Source organism: Scyliorhinus canicula, chromosome 4 (genome assembly GCF_902713615.1).
Source record: "Scyliorhinus canicula chromosome 4, sScyCan1.1, whole genome shotgun sequence".
Classification (NCBI taxonomy): Eukaryota; Metazoa; Chordata; class Chondrichthyes; order Carcharhiniformes; family Scyliorhinidae; genus Scyliorhinus; species Scyliorhinus canicula.
Genome location: NC_052149.1, coordinates 94,301,060 through 94,322,258, shown reverse-complemented (window position 1 = coordinate 94,322,258; position 21,199 = coordinate 94,301,060). Strand labels below are relative to the sequence as shown.

At 49.9% G+C, this 21,199-nt stretch overlaps 1 protein-coding gene across 17 annotated transcripts in view; it reads left to right on the top strand.

Moving 5' to 3' along the window:
* ptprc (protein tyrosine phosphatase receptor type C) overlaps positions 1–21,199 on the top strand; it is a 452,107-nt gene that overhangs the window by 332,600 nt on the left and 98,308 nt on the right. For all 17 annotated transcript variants that reach the window (XM_038794843.1, XM_038794839.1, XM_038794836.1 and 14 more), the window contains 3 exons: positions 2,686–2,934; positions 3,153–3,266; positions 9,649–9,798. In XM_038794843.1, the coding sequence (XP_038650771.1) occupies positions 2,686–2,934; positions 3,153–3,266; positions 9,649–9,798 (513 nt within the window). The remainder of the gene's footprint in view (positions 1–2,685; positions 2,935–3,152; positions 3,267–9,648; positions 9,799–21,199) is intronic.

The following is a 21,199-nucleotide window of genomic DNA, read 5'->3' as shown; positions in this document are numbered from 1 at the left end:
GTTGAGGGTGGTGAGTCAAACCCTATCTCCAGCTCACTTCTGGTGACTCCCCACTGGGGAATCCAGCCCGATGTGTTTGCATGAACAATACGTGCAGTGAGAGAGAATATTTGTTATTTTGTGGTGAATGACAATACTATCATTGATGGAAAAAAAAACTTTTGGTCATGGGGTTTCCAGAATGTCTCTGATACCTGGATATCAGTGGCTGCCAACATGAGTGGTTGCAGCCACCCGTCTCTGTAAGCCGTTTTGACCTGTTCCCATGGGCATCCTGTGCAGACCTTTCAGCAACGTAGGAGGAAGTTGGAAACTAGATCGGCAAAGTCCAAAACAGCTTTTTTATTTGTTCAAGGAATGTGGTCTTCGCTGGCTAAGCCAGCATTTATCGCCCATCCCTTATTACCCTTGAGAAGGTGGTGGTGAGCTGCCTTCTTGAACTGCTGCAGTCCATGTGGTGTGTGTATACTCAGTGTTTGTGGAAGGGGTGCCAATCAATTGGGCTGCTTTGTCCCGGATGGTGTCAAGTTTCTTGAGCGAAGGAGGGTGTTCCTGGAGCGAGGAAGGGATGGAGGTGGGCTGGCACTGCCCAACCTTCTGGGGTACTATTGGGCAGCCAATGTGTCAATGGTGCGTAAATGGGTGATGGAAGGGGGAGGGGCGGCGTGGAAAAGAATGGAGATGGCGTCATGTAGAGGTACGAGCCTGGGTGCCATGGTAACGGCACCGTTGCCGCTCTCCCCTAAGAGGTTTACCACGAGCCCGGTGGTGGCAGCGACCCTAAGAATCTGGGAACAATGGAGACGACATCGGGGGGAAACAGGGGGCTCGATGGAGGCTCCACTGGGTGGCAACCATCGGTTCATCCCGGGGAACACGGATGGGGGATTCAGGGGGTGGCAAAGGGCGGGCATCAGCAAATTGAGGGACCTGTTTATTGGCGGGAGGTTTGCGGGCCTGGGGGAACTGGAAGATAAATTTGGCCTTCCCCAGGGGAACATGTTCAGATACCTGCAGGTAAAGGCGTTTGCTAGGCGACAGGTAGAGGGATTCCCTTTGCTGCCCTCGCAGGGGACGATGGACAGAGTGCTTTCGGGGGTGTGGGTAGGAGAGGGGAAGGTGTCTGACATCTATAAGGTAATGCAGGAGGTGGAGGAGTCGTCAGTGGAGGAGCTGAAGGCTAAATGGGAGGAGGAACTCGGGGAGCAGATAGAGGACGGGACTTGGGCGGATGCCTTGGAGAGAGTCAACTCTTCCTCCTCATGTGCGAGGCTTAGTCTCATCCAATTTAAGGTGCTGCACCGGGCCCACATGTCCGGGACTAGGATGAGTAGGTTCTTCGGGGGTGCGGACAGGTGAACCAGATGTTCGGGGAGTCCTGCGAACCACACCCATATGTTCTGGGCATGCCCAGCACTGGAAGAATTCTGGAAGGGGGTGGCGGGGATGGTGTCGAGGGTGGTTGGATCCAGGGTCAAACCAGGGTGGGGACTCGCGATTTTTGGAGTTGCGGTAGAGCCGGGAGTGCAGGAGGCGAAAGAAGCCGGTGTCCTGGCCTTTGCGTCCCTAGTAGCCCGTCGAAGGATTCTGTTACAATGGAAGGATGCAAGGCCCCCAAGTGTGGAGACCTGGATCAGTGACATGGCGGGATTTATAAAATTGGAAAAGGTCAAATTTGCCCTGAGAGGATCAATACAAGGGTTCTATAAACGATGGCAGCCTTTTCTGGACTTCCTGGCTCAGAGATAGGTAACTGGGTCAATAGCAGCAGCAACCCGGGGGAGGGGGGGGGGGGGGGGGGGGGGGGTGCATTATTGTAGTGTTTATTCTGTAACTTTATAGTGTGTTAATTTGCGTTGTTGTTAAAATGCTGGGTTGTTCATGGGGATGGGGCGAATGTATATGATTGTTAATATTATTGTTATTTTCGGTATTTTACTAAGGTGCGTTATTGTTGTATAAAATCTAAATTTCTCAATAAAAATTATTTAAAAAAAAAAAAAAAAGTTTCTTGAGCGTGCTGTTGAAGCAAGTGGGGAGTTTTCCATCACACTCCTGACTTCTGCCTTGTAGATTGTGGACAGGCTTTGGGGAGTCTGGAGGCGAGTTACTCACCACAAGGTTTCTCGCCTCTGACCTGCTCTTGTACTCACAATATTTATATGGCCGGTGCAATTGAGTTTCTGGCCAATGGCAACCCCCTGGATGCTGATAGTTGGGCATCCAGTGATGGTAATGCCAGTGAATGTCAAGGAGTGATGGTCAGATTGTCTTTTATTGGAGATGGCCATTGCCACGTTTGGACGAAATAAGATTTGTGGAAGTATTTCATTACTGAAGAGGCAGGGGCTGATTTACTTGTGTGAGCCTCACTCATGCACTAATATGAAATGAAATGAAAATCGCTTATTGTCACGAGTAGGCTTCAATGAAGTTACTGTGAAAAGCCCCTAGTCGCCACATTCCGGCGCCTGTCCGGGGAGGCTGGTACGGGAATCGAACCGTGCTACTGGCCTGCCTTGGTCTGCTTTTAAAAGCCAGCGATTCATTAATAAAATGATAGTGAATTCGCATCCCTTTCAAAAAGAAAAGTAATTGACAATTATCAACTTTAATATGAATGCTATTTTGTTGATGTGCATGTGGTGAAAATTACTATTTTTTTTCTCTTTCTATTTCTTTTAGCGAATATTACTGCCAAACGACTTAGTGTCACAAGTAACAATGTCACCCTTAACATTAGTTACACCATCACTGAAAGTCAAAACATCACAATACTGAATAAATTAATTTTATTGGATGAAAATAAAAGCAGCATCATAGAATCACTAGTTGGGCTTGATGATTGTACCAATTACAACCTCATGGCGATTTTCAGTGGGAAATGTAGACAGCAAATTTCACTGGCAAACATCACAACCGGACCACCTCCCGGTAAATATAATTTAATTTGTCTTTAATGTATTGTGGTAAAAAAGTTCCCAACATATTGCTTTTGTTAATGCAGTTCACAATGTGCAGGCTAAGCTTTAAACTCTCCTATTACCAAATGTTGGATCATTAAATATCAACGCTCTTTGGGAACAATTTCAAAACCATTTAAAAAAATTATGTTTAGTTTTCATTAAAGTTTTCAACTCTTTCTTTACAAGATCTTCAATTCGAACTAACTAAGAAGCAGTCTGAAGGCAATATTATTTTTAAGCTGAATCAACAACATGCCAATTGTGGATGGAAGTATACTTGGAACTGCACTTCACCCGAAGGTACTTATAATAAGAATGTTACCAGAATACTATGACATTATTCACAGTCTTGAGCGACATTGACTCCAGTGAAGAACAAATGAGGGCAGAGATCACTGCCCCCAGTCTCCACTCTCACTTACATTGTCCTGGTTTTCTGAGTCTTCCTGAATTTAGCCTAACTAGGCCTGTGCCTATTGGAGGTGTAGGATGAGGATATGAGAGAGATGCAAGTGAGCAGTCTTTGGACATAACCACACTACCACTGACTTCACTGCAGGGCAACAAAAGAATGAGATGCCCTAAGAGATCTGGCTTTCACCAAAAGGTGAAAGGCCTGAAGTAGCCTGAAAAGCTACAATTTCAGGTTAACTTATTATGCACTCCCTCAGACTGATTTGTACCTTGCTTCTTTTGACGGTTGCTCAGTGGCTGAAGTCTCTTGGGTCTGAGGCAACATTCCTGTTTCTGGCCATTTCTTGGTTCCAGTGCAGGTACTGTCACCCTCTAACCTCCCCCTAAACATCCTTCACAGAATTACTTCAGAGTGTACATTATTGCCTTTACAGGCCATTGCCATCCTTATGGAGGGAGAAACATTCATGCTGTTGGGGTTTAGGCTCTGTCCTAAACCACAAAGTAAGAAACTTCTTGTCACAAAATAACTATATTGGCAAAAAAAATTACAAATTTAAAATGCAAACTATCAAGGTTTATTGGACAACAAAGATTTATATTTAAAATTCCATGAGTTAAGGCACAGCACAATACATTGGAAGGGATTCTCTGTTAGCCGACGCCAGCTAGGTAGCATTGTGGATAGCACAATTGCTTCACAGCTCCAGTGTCCCAGGTTCGATTCCCGGCTTGCATCACTGTCTGTTCGGAGTCTGCACATCCTCCCCGTGTGTGTGTGGGTTTCCTCCGGGTGCTCCGGTTTCCTCCCACAGTCCAAAGATGTGCAGGTTAGGTGGACTGGCCGTGATAAATTGCCCTTAGTGTCCAAAATTGCCCTTAGTGTTGGGTGGGGTTACTGGGTTATGGGGATAGGGTGGAGGTGTTGACCTCGGGTAGGGTGCTCTTTCCAAGAGCCGGTGCAGACTCGATGGGCCGAGTGGCCTCCTTCTGCACTGTAAATTCTACGATAATCTATGAAAATCAGGGCGTGCGATCGAGCGGGAAAAAAAGCTCCCGACGCCAAAATCGTGGCAGGTGCTGGTTTGATGCTGAATCGTGATACTCCGCCCCCTCAAAAACAGCGTCAATACGATGCACACCGTGTGTAGTTGCAGCACCTTTTGCATATCATTAGTGGCCGCACCTGTGATTCTACGTCTCCGATGGGCCGAGTTCCCGACGGCACGGTCTACGTGTGCTCTCACAAATAGTGAACCTGGTGTGGTGGCTGCTGAGAGAGAGAGAGGGTGTACAGACAGTGCCCAGCACCGCCAAACCTTCCTGACAGCCCTGCTGCTAGCCGGAGGGTTTCTGCCAGGGCAGGGGGGAGTAGTGTAGGGTGACCAGGAGGTGGGTTGTGAGATCGGGGTGGACGGGTACGCAACACCATTTCCATAGCCGGCAAGGCTGTGCATGCCATTGACAGCCCGCTTTAATACTGGTGCCTGGGTCATATAGGTGTCTCTCCATGGCACCCCCCTGGGTGCTCTCTGGCCCCAGCTGATCCATCAGCTATATGGTTATACCAAAAAGTATGTGTTAGGGGGGTTTAAGCACCGCTGCAGCTTGTCAGCCCTGCAAGTGTCCATTACGGACCCAGCGATTCCCGCACTGTTTTTCATAGGTTTTGGTGGTGTTTCACGCGGAGCCGGTGCTAGCCCCTCACCAGTAGCAGAATCGCACCGATGTTTCTGACGTGAAAGGCCACGGATCTCTGTTGGCGTCAGCACTTAGACTCAGAAACGGAGAATCCCACCCATTGTCTTTCCTATGGATTCTGGCACTTCTAGGGTGGTCTCTTATTTCGTTGAACCTGGACTCTTGACTCACAACATTCTTTGATATTTTAACTTAATCAACTGAACAAACATGCAAACCCCGTTTTGCAGCTTTAAGGCTTCCACTCTAATTTCCAAGTTTATCTTAACTGCTGGAGGTGCATATTTCCCAGTTACTTGCTGAATGGTTTCTCTCTCTCTGTTTATATATACGTATATATATTATATAGACTTCATATCTGTTGCTGAGTGTGAAAATGAAAATGAAAATTGCTTATTGTCACGAGTAGGCTTCAATGAAGTTACTGTGAAAAGCCCCTAGTCGCCACATTCCAGCGCCTGTCCGGGGAGGCTGGTACGGGAATCGAACCGTGCTGCTGGCCTGCTTGGTCTGTTTTAAAAGCCACCGATTTAGCCTGGTGAGCTAAACCAGCCCCAGTCAAACCAGCCCCTTGTGTGCTTTCTCATGCTTTCTCGCTCTCCCTATCGCTTGCTCTCGTGTTCTCTCTCGCGCTCTCTCTCACTTGCTCTCACACTGTCTCTCTCTCTGAAGCTAAAAGTAGCTTCCTGACAAGGACTACTTCTTTTTTAAGGCAATTACTTTAACACAAATCCTAGATTCTAATACCGAAAAGTACGGAAAACCCCAACCTCTGTGACAATAGTTACTTCTCGATTCGTACGCCAAACTACAACCCATATCAATCATCTGTTCACTGACAATGACTTTGCAATGCTTCTGAGCAAATACCATAGTTTAGCTTCTAACGTTTTCTCCTGACACGAGTTTGGCAAGTGTTCTGAAATATAAAGTATCCCTGGAACCTTGACAAGGGTCCAATTTTTGTACCCTTTTTTGCAGGCAACATTCAGCCCAGGTTGTGCACCTGTGTCAACATTAAGCATAATGTCTACCCAAATATTTGTAGTTCTTGACTAATGGGAGGTGTGCTCATGGCTTCCCTCCAACAATTTAACTTTCACTTTTATCCTATGTTTTGAATTGTTGATCCCAATGAGAAGAGGGTTTCCAGCTTCCTTACAACAAACTAATTTTGATTTGTACTATTTACTTACAATTCTAGTTTTGGCCTTTGCTACTAATGCTAGACTCACAGGAAACTAAATACACAAATATGCCCCAGGGAGAACTCCACATGTTCTTTATTGAAGCTGCATTACAGTACATGAAAGACTTCTATTCCAACAACACATCCTAATTGAATCTTTTCATCACCAAGCTTATGTACAGTACAATTTGATAACGTAGGCCTTATCAATGACATCAATATGTCAATGAGGTCCAACAGTGCCTTCAGGTGAGGAGAATAAGACAGCAGAACAGAAGACTGGCCAACCTTTTGAGTTATTTGAGGAAGTAATAGGGTACACAAAGATAATGTAGAAATGGCTAATATGTTTTGTCTTTCAAATGGTCTTCAATAAGTTATTGCATGGTAGATGCATGTAAACACAGGACAAGTAACAGACAGCAGGTTGGTTACAAATCCGGAAACAGAGTAAAAGTTAAAGGTGGCTAGACAACTGGCAGAGAGATGTGAAGCAGTGTGCTGGAGGAATTGGCGTGGCACCATTGTTGTTCACAATTTACAACAATGATTCGGACTCAAAGTGGAAATAGAATTTCAAAATTTGTATTTGAATCCAAAGGAGCTGGCATAAAGGAGGAATGTGGCAAAATGTAAGAGCACATTAATAAACTGCAACAGAACATAGAATGAGAATTGGTGAATGCATTGCAATATATGTAAATGTGAAGTGAGGTGTATTTTTGTAGGAAGAATGAGGAGACCGCATTTTGCTGGGACAATAAGATTCTGAATGGTATTGATCAGCGAAGGGGTCCAGGAGCACACATTCACCAAAGACAATTGTAGGTCATCTTACCACCTTCATAAATTCACAGACTGAGAATTATGATTGATACAATGTCACATGAAGTTCAATACCTTTATTGAGAATTTTAAACAAAACAGATAATTTATAGTTATCCCTCAGATGATCGATCTGACTGTAGAATACATAGGAGTTATCTTTGACCAAGATCTTCCTGCTTGGTTCACTAAGCCTCTGACCATTGATACGCGTCCCCTGTCCTCCTTCTTGAGTGCTCCTGCGTGGGCCTTTTTCAGGGGTTTATGAACAGAATACAGGTTTTGGAAAACCTCATACACAGTCCTCTTCTTATAGATTGATGAGTTGTGTGCGTGATCAACTGTTCGTTTGTTAGCCTATTTTCAAGTTGTCATCCATTGGCTTAGCCATATAAGGACTTCCCATCCATTACCTGTCTGATTCTGATTAGTTTGCTGCAATTAGCTGATCTATTTTAATTCTAATTCTTCCATTCAACATCAATTCTTCTCTTCGATTCAGGACACATCATTGTACCACACCCACCCTGTTTTCACAAAACAAGCATTGTCTGAGCCACTAATGGTAGCTCTACATTTGCTACGGTGGCACAATAGTTAGCACTGTACCCTCACAGCGCCAGGGACCCGGGTTCAATTCCAGCCTTGTCTGTGTGGTGTTTGTGCATTCTCCCTGTGTCTGCATGGGTTTTCTCTGGTTTCCTCCAACAGTCCAAAGATATGCAGGTTGGGTGAATTGGCCACGGTAAATTGTCCCTTAGTGTCCAGGAATATACAGGTTAGGTTACAGGATTATAGGGATAGGGCAGGAGGCTGGGTGAGTGAACCTAGGTAGGTGCTCATTCAGAAAGTCGGTGCAGACTTGATGAGCGCAATGGCCTTCTCCTGTACTGTTAGGATTCTATGATCTCGAAAGGCCATTAGAAAAAGTAACCCAAGCACTGGAGTTTATTTCTGGAGGGATAGAATTGAAAAGGAGAGAAGTTATGTTAATTTGGATTGAATCCTATTAGGGAATACTATGCACCCTTCTGGTCTCCCTATTATAAAATGCAAACATTCACAAACATGACATCAGAATTCAGAGGATATACTTCTCAATATTGTACATGCTGAGTGTGTTTGGAAAGAACCCTCAGCATGACCTTTCAGATAAAACAAGGGTTTGATAGCCTGGACATAGAAAAAATGTTTCCGTTTGTGGGAAGACAAAATTGGAGGCCATATACATAAGATGGTCACTATCCAAGAGGGAATTTAGAAACGCTTCTTTTTCAAAGAGTGGTGGGAATGTATAATGTAATGCCATAAAGAGTCAAATAATGCAGGTTTATTTGCAGGGAAGCTAAATAAGCAGACACAGAGAAAGGAATAAAAGAATATGAGGATAAGCTGATGGAATGAGACGAGGAGTAGAAAGGCTGATCTGAAGCATAAATGCTGATTCTGTTAGTTCAAACGGCCTGTCTCTGTGCTGTAGACTGAAAGAGTAGGGTTTTCCGGTCATGCTCGCCCCAAGGCTAGAAATTCCCACTCAAGGTCAATGGACCTTTCGTCACGAGAGAGTACCCTTTAAGAAACGGGTGTTTAAGAAATGTACCTTTAAGAAATGGAGTGTTACAGCTCATGTTACTGGAGTGATGTCAGAGTGTGGGTGGAGCTGAGCTCCACTTCTGCTTTTTTAGTTTCAGTTTGAGAAGAAGCTTGGGTGTGTCTGTGTTATTTCAGTGAGCTGCACTGCTGTTGATCTCTGCCATGCAAAGACTATGGGCGCGATCACGGCGTGGGAGAATCGCGGGAGGGCCCCCCGACAAAATTCGCGCCCCCCGTGATTCTCCCCCCGCCCGTAAGAATCGCCGCTCGCAGTTTTTCACGGCGATTCTCCGACCCGGATGGGCCGAGTGGCCTGCCGTTCGTGGCCGTTTCAAAATGGTGGCAAACACACCTGGTCGCTGCCGTCGTGAAATGGGAGTGAGAAGCCCGTTTGGGGCTTGTAGGTGGCCTAGAAAGGAAAGAGCACCACGACTGTGCTCGGGAGGGGACAGGCCCGCTAACGGTGCCCACCAATCGTCGGGCCGGTGTCCAAATCGGACGCACTATTTCCCCTCCGCCGCCCCGCAAGATCAAGCCGTGACGTCTTGCGGGGCGGCTGAGGGGAAAGACGGCCACCGCGCATGCGTGGGTTCGTGCCGTCAGCATCATGACATCAGCCGCGCATGTTTTTTTTTAGAAAGGTTAACTTGAGTTCATAGAATAAACATTGTTTTGCTTTAAATACCACTGGTCCATTTTCTGCTGTACCATACCTGTAGAGTGGGCCGTGTGCTCTCCATACCACAATCTATTAAAAGTTGTGGGTCAGGTGATCTCCATGATATACTTTGGGGTTCTGCCCCATAACACTTTAAACGTTCGATCAAGTTGTCCGTCCCGCCTGCGATGATCCCAATGGTGGATAGGACTGGAAGAATTCTCCCAATATATGAACAATATGCCACCTCAGGGAAGTCGGAAATACATCCATTTCTTCAATATATGTTTTTTGCCTTTCAGGAAGTAACATTGAAAATCAAGAAAATCAAGAAATAGCAACATTTTACAATATAACTCCCTGCAAAGACTACATATGCTCTCTCAATATTCAACACAACTCTACAAATTGGACTCAAACTGTAACTGGTAACATAACAGCGGAATATGAAGGTAAGCATTTAATGTTGTGCCAGTCACAAGTCTCAATCACTCTGAAATATTCCTGTATTCTGAGGAGAGTTTGTCCGGCAGCATGGTAGCATTGTGGATAGCACAATTGCTTCACAGCTCCCAGGGTCCCAGGTTCGATTCCAGCTTGGGTCACTGTCTGTGCGGAGTCTGCACATCCTCCCCGTGTGTGCGTGCATTTCCTCCGGGCGCTCCGGTTTCTTCCCACAGTCCAAAGATGTGCAGTTTAGGTGGATTGGCCATGATAAATTGCCCTTAGTGTCCAAAATTGACCTTAGTGTTGGGTGGGATTACTGTGTTATGGGGATAGGATGGAGGTGTTGACCTTGGGTAGGGTGCTCTTTCCAAGAGCCGGTGCAGACTCAATGGGCCGAATGGCCTCCTTTTGCACAGTAAATTCTATGATAATCTATTATGTTTGGGATATGTGGCACATGGAACTGGTGTTCAAGGGTGATGGAATCGCAAAAGGATCTCCCAGCGTCTGACCATTTTTTTTGGGGGGGGGGGGGGGGGGGGGGGGGGGGGGGGGGGGGGGGGGGGGGTGATGTCAAAATTCACACCAGGCAGTTTCTTTTGCACCAGGACTGTTACCCATGTGTTCAGACCAAGGTACCTAACCTCCGGGTGACCGTTGTAAAGTTCCTGTCCTGCCCATGTGACACTGGAGAATAAGTAACTGAGTTATGACCCACAAACACCATCAATCATTAAGGCAGTATTAGCAAAGCCAACTGACCTCCTTCTACCTCTGATCTTTATAATTGGCCAAGAGGGAGCATAAAATTAATCTGCTAAAAAACAATGTATCAGGAGGGTCATTGGCATATTGCTTCCTGGAACCAACTAATTTGGCTGTTTCTCCAACTAATTTGGCTGAATAATGAGAGGACGCTGAATTTTATCCCAGGTAGCCTGGTGCTTGAAACATAATTCATTATCCATGGCATCAATGGAGCCATCAAAATCACTACACAAAAAAGCTTCGACATTCATCAATTCTGAAGAACTGTGAGCATCAATACAAGAAAATGCAAATAAATGTTAAATTCTCAGGTAACAGACATTATTAATTTAATTAAGACAACCTGCTGTTCCTGTGCTGTTTGAAGAGGAAGGTGGTCAGAAAGGTTGTTCCCAGGAAATCAAGGTTATACATGTCAGTCTTGGCTCTTGACCCTGTTACCACAATCATAAGTACCATGCATATAGAGCTAGACCTATGCACCACCACAATAATTGGACAGATCTAGACTGGATGGCAAACGGCTGGGCAGGACTATACTCAGTCAGGTATGAAGTAGCATTGCAACTTGCGTAGAGTCGTCAAGAATTTGCTGCATGTGGTACATATTTACTATCCAGTAGGGGCTGGCTGGAGTAGATGTACGGGAGGACAGGGACCAGATGCTTCCAGTGAGAAAATGGAACACTGACCATAACCAGATAATACTATTTAAAAAAATATTTTATTTCAACTTCTTCCATTTTATACATAATGCAAAACACAACCAAACAGAATAATACACCCCATTCCCACCAACACCGCATTCCCCCTACAACTCCCACAAACTAACCCCACCCCTCCCAGAAAACCTAACCCTCCCCCTTCCCCTCACCCACCCCTTTGGTAAAACCCCTCAATTGCTCCCCTCACAGTGTATTTGACTATCTCAAGATATAGGAACTCCATCAGACCTCCCAGCCACACTGAGGCACTGGGCGGAGAAGTTGACCTCTGCCCATCGACACTCCCCTGTAGGCAATCAGCGAGGCAAAGGCCAGGACATTGGCTCCCGTGCCTATCTGCAGCTCCAGTGAGTCTGACACTCCAAATATGGCCTCTAAGGAACAGGGCTCCAGCTCAATCTTCAGAATCGCCGACTTGGTGCTGAAGAAGGAGACCCAGGAAACTCACAAGCTTGGGACATGACCAGAACATATGCGCATGATTGGCCAGACGTCGTGCACAGCACTTGCACTTGTTCTCCACCCCACCAAAGAAGTGACTCACCCTGGACCGAGTCAGGTGTGCCCTATACACTACTTTGAATTGGATTAAGCCAAGCCTTGCCACAAGGACATGGAATTCATCCGCCACAGGACCTCACTCCACACCTCATCATCCAAAACGGACCCCACCTCCTCCTACCACTTGTCTGTAACCCCCTCTACCAATACTAGGTTCTCTGACATAATCCGTCCACAGATACCGGAAGTGCTCCCTTCCTCCGACCCTGCGAGCGAAAGAACCCTCTCCATTACAAAGATTGGCCGCGCCATTGAGAATGTCGGCAAGATCTATTTCGCAAAATTGCGAACTTGTAAGTACCTGAATGAGCCCGATCGCAAAAGCCCAAACTTCTCCAACAGTGCCTCTAAACTGGCAAAACTTCCCCTCCAAGAACAGATGCTCCATTCTTTCCAATCCTTTCCCCTCCTACCCCGAAAGTGACATCCAACCTCGCAGGCTCGAACATATGGGGCGGAATTCTCCGACCCCCGCAGGGTCGGGGAATCGCCCGGGGCTGGAGTAAATCCCGCCCCCACCGTGGCCGGAATTCACCGCCACCCGGGAATCGGCGGGGGCAGGAATCGCGCCCCGCCGATCGGCGGGCCCCCCGCGGTAATTCTCCGGCCCGCGATGGGCCAAAGTCCAACTGCTGTCAGGCCTCTCCCGCTGACGTGGTTTAAACCACCGCTGTGCTGGCGGGAGAAGGCGGCGCGAGCGGGCCCCTGGGGTCCTGGGGGAGGCGCGGGGCGATCGGACCCCGGGGGGGTGCCAACACAGTGGCCTGGCCCGCGATCGGGGCCCACTGATTGGTGGGCGGGCCTGTGCCGTGGGGGCACTCTTTTTCTTCCGCCACCGCCATGGCCTCCACGGACTCACACTGACCGGCGAAGGCCGTTCGGCCAGCCCCGACGCCAGGGGGCATGGCGCCAAAGGCCGCTCGCGCCGGTCGGCGGAGCGGGAGCCACTCGGTGCAGGCCTAGCCCCTAAAGGTGTGGAGAATTCCGCACCTTTAGGGAGGCCCAACGCCGTAGTGATTGGCGCCACTCCGCGACGCCGGGACCCCCTGCCCCGCTGGGTAGGGAAAAATTTCGCCCATGTATGATCCGCCCCAATAACTTGCGGAGACATTGCTCCAGTCTCAATGCTAACACCTTGGCCAATATCTTCGCATCAACGTTCAATAAAGAACATTCCACTGGGTCTTTATCCTTTTGTAAAGGAAGTGAAATAGACACTTGCATCAGCATCTCAGGCAGGGAACCCCATGTGACAGAATCCTCAAACATCTCCACTAATAATGGCACCAACTATCCTGCAAGTGTCTTATAAAATTTGCCCTGTAGCTGTCAAGACCTTCTCTGCCCCCAAAGGCTCTTCCAGCCCTTTGCACTCTTCCTCCTCCACCTTGGGACACTGCATGTCATCCACGAACTCCAACATACCTGAGCCGTCTCCGGGCGGTTCCGAACTATAATGGTTCTTGTAGAACGCCTGAAATGCCCCATTAACACCAGCTGGTTTAGGGGCTGGTTTAGCTCACCGAGCTAAATCGCTGGCTTTTAAAGCAGACCAAGCATGCCAGCAGCACGGTTCGATTCCCGTACCAGCCTCCCCGGACAGGCGCCGGAATGTGGCGACTAGGGGCTTTTCACAGTGACTTCATTGAAGCGTACTCGTGACAATAAGCGATTTTCATTTTTCATTTCAGCCTGCCACTAGAGTTACTGACCTGAATAATCTCTTGGGTGGCCTCCTGCCTGTTCAATCAGCAAGCCAAGAGAAGACCAGTTTTCTCTCCGTACATAACCCACCTTGAGCGCTGCAAATGGAGCACCGCCTTATCCGTGAATAATGGGTCAGATTGCATCTACAGCTTCTTCCTGCTAGCTAGGAGTTCTGGGATGGGGTCATTCAAGTATCTGCGGCTTACCTCCAAATTATCATTCACCAACCTTTGGTGTTCCGTCCTTGGCTCCCAGCCCAAATACGTTTTGTGCAAAATTATCGCCCCTATTTATTTTTTTAAAAATAATTTTTATTGGAATTTTTTGAAAAATAAATATATATTGACAAAACAATAATAACAATAATAGTAATAAACACCCCCCGGCACCCGGAGCAACGCATATAACAAACCCCCCCACCCCCCCCAACCCCAATAAACAACAAAATAAATTAGCAATAAGCAAATTAACTTAACACTATCCCCCTAAACCCTCCCCCCCTTCTCCCCCCCCCCCCCCTTCTCCCCCCCCCCCCCCTTCTCCCCCCCCCCTCCCCGGGTTGCTGCTGCTGCTGACCTAGTACCTTATCGTTGAGCCAGAAAGTCGAGGAAAGGCTGCCACCTCCTAAAGAACCCTTGTAACAACCCCCTCAGGGCGAATTTGACCCTCTCCAACTTAATGAATCCCGCCATGTCATTGATCCAGGTCGCCATGCTCGGAGGTCTCACATCTTTCCACTGCAGCAAGATCCTCCGCCGGGCTACTAGGGACGCAAAGGCCAAGACATCGGCCTCTTTCGCCTCCTGCACTCCCGGCTCCACCCCAACCCCAAATATCGCGAGTCCCCAGCCTGGCTTGGCCCTGGATCCCACCACCCTCGACACCGTCCCCGCCACCCCCTTCCAGAACTCCTCCAGTACCGGGCATGCCCAGAACATATGGGCATGGTTCGCTGGACTCCCCGAACACCTGACGCACCTGTCTTCGCCCCCAAAGAACCTACTCATCCTAGATCCGGACATGTGGCCCGGTGCAGCACCTTGAACTGGATGAGACTAAGCCTCGCACAAGAAGAGGAGGAGTTCACTCTCTCCAGGGCGTCCGCCCATGTCCCCTCCTCTATCTGCTCCCTCAGCTACACCTCCCACTTAGCCTTCAGCTCCTCTACCGACGCCTCCCCCACCTCCTGCATTACCTGGTAGATGTCAGACACCTTCCCATCCCCGACCCACACCCCCGAAAGCACCCTATCCCTTACCCCCCGCGGGGGCAGCAAAGGGAACCCCTCCACCTGTCGCCTAGCAAACGCCTTGACCTGCAGATACCTGAACATATTCCCCGGGGGGAGCTCAAACCTCTCCTCCAGTTCACCAAGGCTCGCGAACCTCCCGTCGATAAACAGGTCTCCCAACTTCCTAATGCCCGCCCTGTGCCACCTCAGGAACCCGGCATCCATGTTCCCTAGGACAAACCGGTGGTTCCCCCGCAGCGGGGCCTCCACCGAGCCCCCCGCTTCCCCCCTGTGCCGCCTCCACTGCCCCCAAATTTTGAGGGTAGCCGCCACCACCGGGCTCGTGGTGTACCTCGTTGGAGGGAGCGGCAGCGGCGCCGTTACCAGTGCCTTCAGGCTCGTGCCTCCACAGGACGCCATCTCCATCCGTTTCCATGCTGCCCCCTCCCCATCCATTACCCACTTACGTACCATCGAGACGTTAGCCGCCCAATAGTACCCAGAGAGGTTGGGCAGCGCCAGCCTCCCTCTATCCCTGCCCCGCTCCAAAAAGACCCTCCTTACCCTCGGAGTCCCGTGCGCCCAAACAAATCCCAGAATGCTGCTGTTCACCCTCCTAAAAAAGGCCCTCGGAATGAAAACGGGGAGGCACTGAAACAAAAACACAAACCTCGGGAGCACCGTCATTTTAACGGACTGTACTCTACCCGCCAACGACAACGGCAGCATGTCCCACCTTTTAAATTCCTCCTCCATCTGCTCCACCAACCTAGTAAAATTGAGCTTGTGCAGAGTTCCCCAGCTCCTAGCCACCTGAACCCCCAGGTACCTAAAACTCCTCACTGCCCTCTTTAGCGGGAGCCTACCAATCCCCTCCTCCTGATCTCCCGGGTGTACGACAAACAGCTCACTCTTGCCCAGGTTCAATTTATATCACGAGAAACTCCTGAACTCAGCAAGAATCTCCATCACCTCCGGCATTCCCCCCACCGGGTCTGCTACATACAGCAGCAAGTCGTTCGCATACAGCGACACTCGGTGCTCCACCCCACCTCGCACCAAACCCCTCCACCTCCTCGACTCCCTGAAAACCATGGCAAAAGGCTCAATTGCCAACGCAAAAAGCAAGGGGGACAGGGGGCACCCCTGCCTCGTCCCACGGTGGAGCCTGAAGTACTCAGACCTCCTCCCATTTGTCGCTACACTCGCCATCGGGGCCTCGTACAGCAACCTCACCCATTTAATAAACCCCACCTCAAACCCGAACCTCTCCAACACCTCCCACAAGTACCCCCACCCAACCCTGTCAAAGGCCTTCTCCGCATCCAATGCCACCACAATCTCTGCCTCTCCTTCTGCTGCCGGCATCATTATCACATTCAGCAGCCTTCGCACGTTAGTGTTCAGCTGCCTCCCCTTCACAAAACCCGTCTGATTTTCATGTACCACCCCTGGCACCCAGTCCTCTATTCTAGTGGCCAAGATCTTCGCCAGCAACTTGGCGTCTACATTCAGCAGTGAAATCGGCCTGTATGATCCGCACTGCAAGGGGTCCTTTTCATGCTTCAGGATCAGGGAGATTAGCGGCCGAGACATCGTCGGGGGCAGAACACCCCCCTCCCATGCCTCGTTGAAGGTCCTAACCAACAAGGGGCCGAGCAGGTCCGCATATTTCTTATAAAATTCCACCGGGAACCCATCCGGTCCCGGCGCCTTCCCCGACTGCATGTGGCCAATCCCTCTAACCAGCTCCTCCAACTCGATCGGCGCCCCCAGTCCCTCCACCTGCTCCTCTTGCACCCTTGGAAATCAGAGCCTGTCTAAAAAAGTCTCCATTCCCCCTCCCACCGCCGGCGGCTCCGACTGATACAGTTCCCTATAGAAGTCCCTAAAGACCTCATTGACCTCTGCCCCCTGCCGCACCACATTCCCACCCCTATCTTTCACTCCACCAATCTCCCTAGCCGCATCCCGCTTACGAAGCTGATGCGCCAGCATCCTGCTCGCCCTCTCCCCATACTCATAGACCGCTCCCTGCGCCTTCCTCCATTGTGTCTCCGCCTTTCTGGTGGTCAATAAATCAAACATGGCCTGCAAGCTACGCTGCTCCCCCAGTAATCCCTCCTCCGGGTACCTCCTATCCACACTCAACAGCTCCTCCACCAGTCTCTTCCTATCCCTCCTCTCCCCCCTCTCCCTATGGGCTCGGATGGAGATCAGCTCCCCACTAATCACTGCCTACAGAGCCTCCCACACCATCCCCACCTGGACCTCCCCAGTATCATTGACCTCGAGGTACCTCTCGATACATCCCCGAACCCTCCTACACACCTCCTCATCAGCCAACAACCCCACATCCAGACGCCAAAGCAGGCGCTGGTCCCGCACCTCCCCCATCTCCAGATCCATCCAATGCGGAGCATGGTCCGAAATCGCAATAGCCGAATATTCGGCCTCCTCCACCCTCGGGACCAGTCCCCTACTCAAAACAAAGAAATCAATGCGGGAATAAACCCTGTGCACATGGGAGAAAAAAGAGTGCTCCCGAGCCCTCGGACTCCCGAACCTCCAGGGATCCACTCCTCCCATCTGGTCCATAAACCCCCTCAACACCTTGGCCGCCACCGGCCTCCTGCCTGTCCTTGAACTAGAACGATCCAGTAGGGGAACCAGCACCGTATTGAAGTCCCCCCCCATGATCAAGCCCCCCCCGCTGAAACCAGCATCATCCCAATTTGGGGCGTACACATTAACCAACACCACACACTCCCCCTGCAGCTTACCGCTCACCATCACGTATCTGCCGCCACTATCAGCCACAACCTCAGACGCCCCAAACGCCACCCTCTTCGCTATCAGGATCGCCACCCCCTGGTTCTTCGAGTCGAGCCCCGAGTGGAAAACCTGCCTCACCCACCCCTTCCTCAGACGGACCTGGTCCGCCACCTTCAGGTGGGTCTCCTGGAGCATGGCCACGTCCGTCTTCAGCCCCTTCAGATGCGAAAACACCCGGGCCCGCTTAACCGTACCATTCAAACCCTCACGTTCCACGTAATCAGCCGGATCAGGGGGCACCCCGCCCCCCTCCCCCGTCGACTAGCCATAGCCCATCGACTGCTCGCCCCTGGCCAGCACCCATTCGGCCCGTTTCCCACGGCGATAGAACCTCACCCCGACCCCCCCGACCCGCACCAACCCCTCCCTGGCCAATCCAGCAGCAACCCGGTATCCCCCCTCCACCCAAGGCTAGGACCCCTCCTAGCCGCGACTCTCCCTCCACTGTACTCACGTGAGCCAGCTGACTTCTGCTGACCCCGGCAGCTCCCGCTCTAACTCCAACCCCTCCCGATATGAGGTTCCCCCCTCCTCCCCTGCATCAGCTCCTTGGCACCGTTTCAGCGCGGGAAACCCGGTCTAATAACCACGCCCCTCGCCACCAGCTCCACCCCTTCGTCCCGCAGCGCGGGAAACCAGAGAAAAGCCCGCGCTTTCACACTGCCCCACCCCACCAACGCAGCTCCCAAACCGCAGTCCCAACCCAACCACCAACTCCATACAAACAAAGACACAGATCAACCACAAACCCCAGTACCCACCTTAGAACACAAAACCATAACCTACATCTTCCGAAAGCGAGAGAAAAAACAGAAACAAACAGAATAACCCGCTACAGCATAAATAATGATACAGAAATAGAAAAACTCCCACAGCCCCCAATCTCCAGTTCGAGTCCAGCTTTTCAGCCTGCACAAAGGCCCATGCTTCCTCCGGGGACTCAAAGTAGTGATGCCGGTCCTTGTAGGTCACCCACAGGCGCGCAGGCGGCAACATGCTGAACTTCACCTGCTTTCCATGGAGCACCGCCTTCGTCCGGTTAAACCCGGCTCTCCGCTTGGCCACCTCCGCACTCCAGTCCTGGTATATACGCACTACAGAATTCTCCCACTTACTGCTCCTCACCTTCTTCGCCCATCGGAGAACACACTCCCGGTCACTGAACCGATGGAACCGCACCAGCACCGCCCGCGGGGGTTCATTCGCCTTAGGCCGCCTGGCCAGTACTCTGTGGGCCCCCTCCAGTTCCAGGGGCAGATGGAAGGATCCTGCCCCCACCAGCGAGTTCAACATCACGGCCACATAGGCCGGCTGGTCCGACCCCTCCAGCCCCTCCTCGAGGCCCAGAATCCGCAGGCTCTTCCTCCGTGACCGAAACGCCATCTCCTCGAACCGATCTTGCCACTTTTTATGAAGCGCCTCGTGTATCTCCACCTTCCCCACGTGGGCCGAAACTTCCTCCTCGTGCTCAGAGGCCTGCTGCTGCAACTCAAGTATCGCTGCTCCCTGGGTTGTCTGGGTCTCCAGCAGCTTACTCGTCGTCAACTTCAGGGATTCCAAAAACTCTCCTTTCAGCTCCGTGAAATAGCGCAGAAGGGCCGCCTGCTGCTCCTCAGCCCACTGCCTCCACTCCTCAGGGGCTCCACCGGCCGCCATTTTGTCCACCTTCCCCCGCTTTTCCAGGGGAGCTGCTACCATTTTTCTCCACGCCCCACTTCGAGTCCGCACCATAAATCCCGGGGGGTTTTGCTCCAGACCCCTTTATCCACCGGGAATCGTCGAATCAGCGCCATTTGGGGCCCTTAAAAGAGCCCACAAGTCCTCTTAAAGCGGGAGCTGCCGAACGTGCGGCTTAGGTCCACATAGGCGCAACCGGAAGTCAATTATCTCCCCTATAACCACTGCTTTCAGGGTCTCCCACAGAACCGAGGGCGAAACCGACCCATTCCTATTTAACCCCACATACTCCTTTATCATCATTGATATCCGTTCGCAGAACCCCAGGTCTACCAATAACTCCATATCCAGCCTCTGTGCTGGACACTGAACCGGACCTATCTCCGATGCCAAATCTACCAGATGCGTAGTATGGTCTATCACAGAGTATTTCACTTTCCTCACCCAAGGCAAAAGAGGCCTTCCCATCATAAAAAAGTAAGTCCGCAAAATTCTTTATGTACTGGGGAGAAAAAAGAGAATTCCTTACCCCTGAGAGTGCATAAACCACTACAGATCTGCCCCCCATCTCCTTCATAAACGCCATCAGTACCTTTGCTGTGCCCAAAGGGATGATCAACATCGGCTTAGACTGGTCTAGTTTCGGATTCAGAACACAGTTCAAGTCACCCTCCCCCCGCCCCAAGATTAATTAGTGCTTGTCCAAGTCTGGTATTGCAGCCAACAATCTCTTCATGAATGTTAGATCGTCCCAATTTGGGCCGTAAACATTCACCAACACCACTAACTTACCTTCCAACACCCAGTGACTTTACATACCTTCCTCTCTGGTCCACCACGATCTTACCTGCCAGAAATCGGGCCGTTTTGGTTTTTTATTAAATGTGCTTTACTCCAACGATGTGTGAAAAAAGAGCAACATATAAAAACACCCTCAGGGTCCACAGTTTATACAATTTCCCCCTTTTTAACCCCCCCCCCCCCCTTCCTCTCCAGCAGCCCTGGCATTGCCGATACCCCAAAGATTGCCACCATTGGGTCTGGCCTGACCTTCACCCCCACAATCATAAGTAACGTCACTACTTTTTTCCCACCTTACAAAATCTTCCTCTTTTACCACCTTCAGCACCACTTCCTTTAACTCAATGTTCAAATCCTTTCGGTCCAAACGTGTACAGGTTAGGTGGAGTGGATATGCCAAATTGCCCCTCAGTGTCCAAAGATGTGCAAATTAGGTTTGGTTACAGGGATAGGATAGGGGAGTGGACCTAGGATTTGGGGCGTCAGTGTAGACTCGATGTGCTGAATTACCTCCTTCTGCACTGTCAGGATTCTATGGTTTCTTTACATTAAAGACACACTATCAGCATAAGTTCTTGTTGCTGTTTTCGAGTTTCTATCCTCTTGTTGCTTTAAACCCCATTGGGATTAGTAACTGTTGTGCTGGCTGCTGGGAATGTATGATTCCTGGGACTGAGTTTGGTACTATTCCCCTCTTTGTGGTGGAGCACGGACATATGACCAATCGGAAGAAGATCCTTGTAGGTTGTACTTCAATAGTTTGGTGTGTAAAACCCAAATCAGTGTGCCATCTTCTTTAGTTGTATTTTACACATTCTTCTAGAATAAGCATGCAAGGTAAGTAATGAAAGAGCTTCAAAGTTATTGGAGGGCTTGATATGAATTTATAGCATGCAACACGCTTCTACAGTAATCCTTGCTGTTGCTCAGTTTCAGTGATTATGGCCTTTGCTGCTCACCCTTCTTCACTATTTGGAGCATCTCGGCCATATGAATGTTTTGTCTTTAACAGACCCACTGAGCAGCGACTGAGAAACATCTCAATTTGCTCCTACAAGAACATTGAGTAATATATTTATTGTACCTGTGTCACAGCTGGAC